The sequence below is a fragment of the Orycteropus afer genome, unplaced genomic scaffold (genome assembly GCF_000298275.1).
Source record: "Orycteropus afer afer isolate SDZICR_OR568_19922 unplaced genomic scaffold, OryAfe1.0 scaffold00092, whole genome shotgun sequence".
Taxonomy (NCBI): Eukaryota; Metazoa; Chordata; class Mammalia; order Tubulidentata; family Orycteropodidae; genus Orycteropus; species Orycteropus afer.
The window spans coordinates 1,560,565-1,569,074 of NW_006921679.1; the positions used below are offsets into that span (position 1 = coordinate 1,560,565).

The 8,510-nt window shown below is 39.2% G+C and overlaps 1 protein-coding gene across 1 annotated transcript in view; it reads right to left on the reverse strand.

Moving 5' to 3' along the window:
- EEF1AKMT1 (EEF1A lysine methyltransferase 1) overlaps positions 1–7,215 on the reverse strand; it is a 32,868-nt gene extending 25,653 nt beyond the window's left edge. The window contains exons 1-2 of the mRNA XM_007942528.2: positions 6,942–7,215; positions 4,981–5,063 (exon numbers count right to left, since the gene is read on the reverse strand). Coding sequence (XP_007940719.1) covers positions 4,981–5,063; positions 6,942–7,085 — 227 coding nt within the window. The 5' untranslated portion in view covers positions 7,086–7,215. The remainder of the gene's footprint in view (positions 1–4,980; positions 5,064–6,941) is intronic.
- Between the last annotated feature and the right edge of the window lie 1,295 nt (positions 7,216–8,510).

An 8,510-nucleotide genomic window follows, 5' to 3' on the forward strand; every position in this document is an offset into this window, starting at 1 on the left:
GCCGTTGAGTTGGCCCCGACTCATAGTGACCCCTCCTTGGGTTTCTGAGGCGGTATCACTACAGAAGTAATTGCCCAACCTTCCTTCTGAGTTAGGGCCTTCAATTTTTAATTCAGTTCTTCCAGCTTGAGAAATGATGATTTGTTCTTCTCTTTTAGTTTTCTACTTCCAGGTCTTTGCACATTTCATTATGATACTTCACTGTGTCTTTCTGAGTTGCTCTTTGACATCCTCTATTCAGCTCTTTTACTTCATCATTTCTTCCTTTTGCTTTAGTTCTTCTACATTCAAAAGCAAGTTTCAGAGTCTCTTTTGACATGCAGTTTGGTCTTGTCTTTCTTTTCTGTCTCTTTAAAGACCTTTTGGTTTCTTCATGTGGGATTTCCTACCACAACTCATCTGGTCTTCAGTCATTAGTGTGCAATGCATCAAATCTATTCTTCGGATGGTCTCTCAATTCAGGTGGGATATACTCAAGCTTGTATTCTGCCTTTTGTGGACTCTTTTTCAGGATTCTTTCTTTGTCTTCAGTGAGTTCTATTATGATATGTATTGGTGATTTTCTTTTGGGGTCTATCTTGTTTGGGGTTCATTGGACTTCCTGAATGGATATATTCTCATCTTTTATCATATTAGGGAAGTTATCTTCCAACAAATCTTGGACAATTTTCTCTGTGGTTTTATTTTTCTCTTCCTGTTCTGGAATTCCAATTACAGGTAAGTTATTCCTTTTGATGGTATCCTACATGAATCTGAAGCTTTCTTCATTTTGTTTTGATCTGTTTTCTTATTGATCCCTTTCCAAAGAAGTATTCAGGTATTTGTCTTCAATCTCATTAATTCTGTCTTCCACTGATTCGATTCTATTCCTTTGCCCTTTTAATGTGTGATCTATTTCTGAAAATTTAGTATTAATCTTCTGGATTTCTATCTCTAGATTTTGTATCATTTCTAATTTTTGATTTATTTTGTCATTTTGTTCTTGCATTTTCTTCCAAAATTGTTCTAGGGTTTTGTCCGTGTTTTCCTTAATTTGGTCCGTGTTTTCCTCAATCTATCTCTCAATCCATTGAAGATACCTAAATATGATTATTTTGAATTCCTTATTAGGGAGTTTCAATGCTGCTTCTTCTTCAGGGATGTGTTCTGGGTCTGTATCCTGCTCCCTTATTTCTACTGCTTTATCTTGCTTCTTTGTGTGGACTGTGATGGTCTGTTTTCTCCCAAGACACTGTGACTTTGTTGATTTATATTTAATTGGTGACTGTATGTTGGAGTGATTTACCCAAGATTTTCATTTTCTTTGGCTGTATCTGACTAAGGAGGGTGCCGTGCTCCTCTATTTGCTAGCTGGCAGCACCTATGCAGTCACCACCTGTCTCCTGGTGGGTGTGATAGAGAATGAGAGTGGCTGCACTGATCTCTGTTAACTGTTTGTGAAAAGCAATTAAGGGTGAGTCAGGCTCTTATTGGTGGTCGTGTTTACTGGCCAGTTGGTGCAGAAGGAAGTGGCAGCTCTCACTCAGGAAGTGGAGCTGCAGGAGGTACGGGTGTGGTTGTGTCATATGGGCATAGTTGCTGTCTCCCACTCAGACAAAAACAATTGAAAAAGCATCAAAAAAGTAAAATCAAGAGGACAAAAAACACACCGCCTAAATACATAGGCACAATTACCACAAATAGGAAAAAAAAAGAAAAAGGCAATAAATGAGAGAAAATATTTAAAGAAATATTTTTAAAAACCAAAAGAGACATGAATAGAAAAAGGGGGGAGGGACTGCAATATCTGGGGAGTGGGAAATAAGAGAAAAGAGATAGAGTAGGAGAATAATGAGGGGGGAAATGCAAAAAGAAAAACAAGGAATGGGGAGAACCACAAGAAAGAAAAAAAAGGGAACCAGGAAGAGAAAACTATAACCTGAGAAGGGATTAAGAAAGAATAACAATAAAAAAGGATGGTAATAATAATAATAATAATAATAATAATTTAAAAACAAACAAACTAAAGAAAAAAGAAAAGAAAAAAAAATTGAGCAAGGCAGGGCAGGGCACCCAGGCTCCCTCAGAGCACACAGACTGAGATGGAATTCCTGCTGGCCCAGAAGGTAGGTAGGAGTGAGAGGTGGTCACACCTCCATTCACCAAGAGGGTGTAGAATATAAGTGTAACAAGGGGAATATGGCACCTTTCCCGTCCTCAGTGTCCAGTATGTCTTGTGGACTCTTTTTAATTTTCTTTAGCTTCAACTTGAACTTGCACATGAGCAATTAATGGTCTGTTTCACAATTGGCCCCTGGCCTTGTTTTGACTAATGATAATGAGCTTCTCCATCATCTCTTTCCACAGATGTAGTCAATTTGATTCCTGTGTATTCAGTGAGGTCCATGTGTATAGTTGCCATTTATGTTATTGAAAAATGGGTATTTGCAATGAATAAGCTGTTGGTCTTAAATAAGAGCCAAGGATCAACAATCATTCAAGGAAAGCACCTAATATTAGAGGCAAAAATAAACAAACAGAACAAAGCACATTGGAATAAACAAAGAATATGCAGGGAGTAGAAAACTTTTTAAAAATTCTAAAATTAATATCCTCAGAAAGAAGAACAAGATACAACAACAGAGGAATGTTCCAAGAGCAAAAGGAAGCTATAGATAAACTATCGTAGCAAAAATGGCAAACACAGCAAAAAGTTTAGAGAATAAAGTTGAGGAATTCTCCCAGGAAGTAGGAAAAAAAGATTAAAGATATAAAGAGGAGAGAAAGAAAATTAGATTAGGTCCAGCAGTCAAATAATAGGAGTCCCAAAAAGAGAAACAGAAAAAACAGAAGGGAAGAATTCAAAGCAATAATTTGAGATCATTTTCCCCAAGGTAAGCACATTAGTTGTGAGAATGAAATATGCAATATTATACATGAGAGCTCCACACTGTGATGCCTTGGACTCTGGAGATAAAAGGAAAATCCTAAGTGTGCAGCTGGTGGGATGGGAGAAAAACAGGTTTCCTGCAAAAAAAAAGCAGAGTGAGACTTCTCAACATCACCTATGGAAGTCTGGAGACAATGGGGCTATGCCGTCAAAATATGGTGATTCAGGGGAATAGACCATATGTAGGCCATTATTCCCAACCTAGAATAAGGTATCCAAACCATCACAAGAGGGTGGAATAAACACATTTTCAGACATGAAAAGTTTCAAAATTTCCTCCCATGAACCTTTTCTCTGGAAGCTACTGTAGGACATGCCCATAAAATAAGGTCAGGCACTAAGAAAAATCAAGATCTGGGATACAGGAAACAGGGAGTCTGAAAGGAGAAAGGGGTACACGGAATCCTCAGCATGATGGTGACAGGAGATATCAATCGAAGCTGCAGCAAACCCAGAAAGCATCCGATCCAGATAGCAAAAGGCTGCAAAGCTCTAAGACGCAGTAGTATTTTGTTTTTTTTTTTTCCCCAGAAGCTGAAATATGTTTGAACTTATTGACTGGAGACTTAGACAACTGGGAGAGAGTATGAGAGCCAATTAATGATATGTAGGCAGAAATAATAAAAACAAGACAATTATTTACTTCAGGAAGAATAAAAAACTGTACAGAAAATGAAAAGTAAAAAGCTCAGCTGTGAAGAACACATGTAGTAGTAACAACAGAAACCCTGTTCTAACGAAATTCAGGACATAACTCTGTTATGGAAAGCATGTACATAAGTGGTAGCTGGGGGAGCATGACAGAGTGTAAGTGAAAAATCAAGAAGTGGCAACATAAACATGTTATCTAGAAATACTAAAAGAATCAACTAAACCGGAACTGAATGGGGGGGGTGCGGTGTGAGAAAGAAATTAGCATTGGATTTTTTATTATTAACTATTCTTTTAGAAATATTTCAATTATATTCTTTAAGTTATACACATGCAAAGTTTTTCCTGTTGATTGTGCTAAGTATGTTGTCTGTTCCAACATCTTTTATATATTCAATGCAGTGACACTGATTACAAACATCATCTTGTACAACTATTACCTCTATGTGTTTCCAAATGTTTCCATCACCCTAAACAGCTTGGTGCCCGTTAAGCAACGACCCCATCCTTTCTTCTCTTCCTGCCACCCCTGGTAACCATGAGTACACTCTGGTCTCTCTCTCTCTATGTGGATATTTCATATCAATGAGATCATATAATATTTGTCCTTTTGTGACTGACATTTCACTCAGCTTAATGATTTCTAGGTTCATCCAAGTAGCAGGACTTCACTTTGCTCAGTAATATGCCACTGTGTGTATATACTATAATTTATCCATTTATTTGTTGGTGGACATTTAATCTGTTACTACCTTTTGGCTATCGTGAACAATGCTGCAACGAATATTGATGTACAAATATCTGTTTGCGTTCCTCCTTTCAGTTCTTTTGAGTATATACTTTGGAGTAGAATTGCTGGGTTTATGCGTGTAAAGTTCTGATCAAAATCAAAATAAAATTAACATAAAAAAACCTATATTCTTAAAACTTCTGAAAGGTCAACTTTCTCTATTAAAGCAAACTCTAGGTAGGGGTACAAAGGTAAGAAGCAGGTTAGAAAATGTTAACTAGAGAATAAAGATAACTTTCACAATGAAGAGACTTCTGAGTAATCTCTAAACATGGTGTTGCTGAAAAAAAAACCAACTCACTGCCATCGAGATGATTCTGACTCATAGCGATCCCCACTGGGTTTCTGAGGCTGTAAATCTTTATGGAAGTAGATTGCCCCATCTTCCTTCCATGGAGGACTTGGTGGGTTTGAACCACTGACTTTCTGGTTAGCAGCCAAATGCCTTACCCATTATGCCACCAGAGCCCCTTAAACTCAATGCTGAAGCAGTTCTTAATTTCTCTTCTGCTGCAAACCATGACTACGATTTTTTCTCATCAAGGAAGGACATTTACAATATTGCTTTAGATCAGGATAAAAACAACAACAACAATACTTTGAATCTCACCTGCCACCTTCTCCAGCGACGGCAATTGCTTCCTCTGCAAGTCGTAAAGCAGTTTCCTGGCTATACCAAAACTGGCTCAATTGCTGGAGTGGAGGAATGGGTTTAGAAATCATTTTAGAGTGGTCAACTTTGTTCTGTTAATTTATACCTACCATTCCAGTGTAAGGAGCTCTGGTAGTGCAGTGCCTAAGGCATTTGACAGTTAACCAGAAGGTTGGTAGTTCAAACCCACCAGCCACTTCATGGAAGGAAGATGGGGCAATCTACTTTCATAAAGGTTAACCACCTTGGAAACCCAACAGGGGTTTCTATGAGTTGGAATCAATTTGATGGCAGTGGGTTTTTTTTTTTTTTTAATACCAGTGTACCTTATAAGACTAAGGTGTGTCTAACCCAAGCCATGGTATTTTCAGTCGCCTCATATGCATGTGAGAGCTGAACAGTGAACAAGAAAAATTGAAGAGTTGATGCCTAATAAACTATGGTGTTGGCAAAGAATACTAAAAATACCATGGACTGCCAGAAGAATGGAACAAATCTGTCCTGGAAGAAATGCAGCTGGAGTGCTCCTTGGAAGCAAGAATGGCTAGACTTCGTCTCACCTACTTTGGTCATGTTGATAGAAAGGACATTCCCTGGGGAAGGGTATCATGCTTGGTAAAGGGGTGTTGTTGTTAGGTGCCATGGAGTTGGCTCCGACTCCTAGCAACTGTGAACAGCAGAACAAAACACTGCCTGGTCCTGCACCAGCCTCACAATCCTTTGTTATACTTGAGCCCCTCACCGCAGCCACTGTGTCAATCCACCTTGTTGAGGGCCTTCTCCTTCTTTGCTGACTCTCTACTTGACCACCACTTATCTGCCAGTTTGTTGTTCTATGGTGGCTTGCATGTTACTGTGAGGGTGGCGGCTATGCCACCAGTATTTCAAATACTAGTCGGGTCACCCACGGTGGACGGATTTCAGTACAGCTTCCAGACAAAGATGGACTGGGAAGAAAGATGGGACCATCCACTTCTGAAAAATATGGCAACTGAAAACCTTATGAATAACAGTGAAACACTGTCTGATATATTACTGGTAAAGTGGAGGGTCAGTGAAAAATGGGAAGACCCTTAATAAGATAGACTGGCTACAATCATGGGCTCAAATACAGCAAAGATTGTGAGGATGACACATGACCAGGCAGTGTTTCACTCTGTTGTACATAGGGTCGCTATGAGTCAGAGCTGACTTGATGGCACCTAGCACCTATAACAGAAACATACCAGTATGTATGCATACATATCTTCAGTTTTTCTCTTTAATTATCTTACATTAATCCAAGCCCCTAATGAATGAATGGAATCTAGGCATCATGTATCAATGACTGCTAATATCACAAACCAAGACAATCTTTGAACAAATATGCTTCTTCCAATCGAAGAACACACCCCATCTACATATCAGTCGTGCCAAAAAAAGGTTCCAGCCTGTTAGGAGTTTCCTTCAATTTGTTTTTCTTCTCTTCTATCTCTTACTTTTATTGGGACTATTAAAATACCAGTAAAGTACATATTATGCACATATTGGAAACTATTAGTATCTTCTTAAAAACTGCCTCTCCCAATTGTCCACTGCCTGCTGAGTTTCAGTTGCCTCATTTCCTGCAATGGTATCTTTCTCTCTCCACAAGGTATGCTGGGCTCCATAAAAACCAACGGGGCACTCAGTGTGCAGGAACAGAGCACACAGTTGTGTCAGATAGAATGGTTCAGTGTTCCCCTCAGTGAAAAGCCTCCTCTGATCTCCAGCCAGCCTGGTAGTCAGAGCCAGGAAAGTCTGCATTTACTGTGCGTTTAGCTCTCTGAAAAGAATATCAGCCCTTGAAGAGAAAATTAGGTGGGATACAAAGACTGGACCAAGGGCAGAAGAGGCACCACGCCAGTACACGCTGAGAGATCTGGAATGCATTTACTTACCCAATTCTCTTCTATTATTCCAATGTTGTATTTATCATCCCCGCCTGGGTCAGTGTGTTGCTTCTGCTCCTCATAAAATTCCTGGAGAGCTGCAAAGGTGTGGGCAGACAGCTGGGGGATGTCATCCTCATCTGAGTCACTCATTTCACAAACTGTCTATAAGCTGCAGATAAATGAGGAAAAGCGAATGCCTGAGATGAGGCCTAAATGAATGGTAGAAGGGACAATGCATGTAGTCCTTGGTTGAAACAATATATGAGTAGGGGGAGAAAGAAAATATGATTTTAAAAATTAACATGGTTTATTTGGAAGGAAATGGAAGTTCCAAAAATAGAACAGACAGTGTCATGCACCCTCCCCTTCAGCGTCCCCCATGGTCTTACATTGTTGTTGTTGTTGTTATGTGCCGTCGAGTCGGCCCCGACTCATAGCGACCCCTCCTTGGGTTTCCGAGGCAGTATCACTACGGAAGTAGGATTGCCCAACCGTCCTTCCGAGGAGTGGCTGGTGGGTTTGAACCACCAGCCTTCTGGTTAGCAGTCAAGTGCTTTAGCCACTATGCTACCAGAGCTCCTTACATAAGCATAGTAAAATATCAAAACCAGGAAATTGACCAAAAAAAAAAAACCAAACTCACTGCCATCAAGTTGATTCCAACTCATAGTGACTCCCACTGGGTTTCTGAAACTGTAAATCTTTATGGAAGTATATCACTCCATCTTCCTTCCGTGGAGCAGCTGGTGAGTTTGAAGTGCTGACCTTCCGGTTAGCAGGCACATGCCTTAGCCACTACACTACCAGAGCTCCTCAGGAAATCAACAGTCGTGCAACATTGTTGACGAGATTACAAATCTCGTTCAAATGGCACCGATTTGTATATATACTCATTTGTGTATGTGCGTTTCTATGCAGTTTTACCCCAGGTACAGATTCACATCACTACCACCACCATCAAGGCAGGAAACCATTCCATCATTTCTCCTTTCCAGTCACCCATGCACACCTATTCCTGTCTCTTGGCAACTACTCATTTGTTTTCCATCTCTATACTTCTGTCATTTACAAAATGTTATATAAGTATAGTATGCAACCTCTTGAGACTGGCTTTTTTTTTTTTTTTTTTTTAATCATTCAGTACCCTTGCTATCCATCAAAATTGTTGCATGAATCAATAATTGTACGTATGTACCACAGTTTTACCATTCACCCACTGAAGGGCATTTATATATTATTCCAGCTTTCACCTATTCTAAATAAAGCTACCATGAACATCTGTGTACAAGTTTTTAATTTTAATATTTTTCCCGAATTAAGGAAACTTTATATACACATCAAACGGATCACAGCATCTAAATTATTTGTCGATATTTTGGCTAGTTTATAAATCCTCAGTATAGAAAATGTGGCCAAGATAAAACAAGCAAAAAAAAATAATGGTAATACTATCAAAATGCTTCTCCAAAAGGGTAAAAAGAGAACCTATGGATTGGGAACAAATATTTGGCTATGACATATCTGATAAGGGACTTACCTCTAAAATTTACATAAAACTTCAACACTTAAACACCA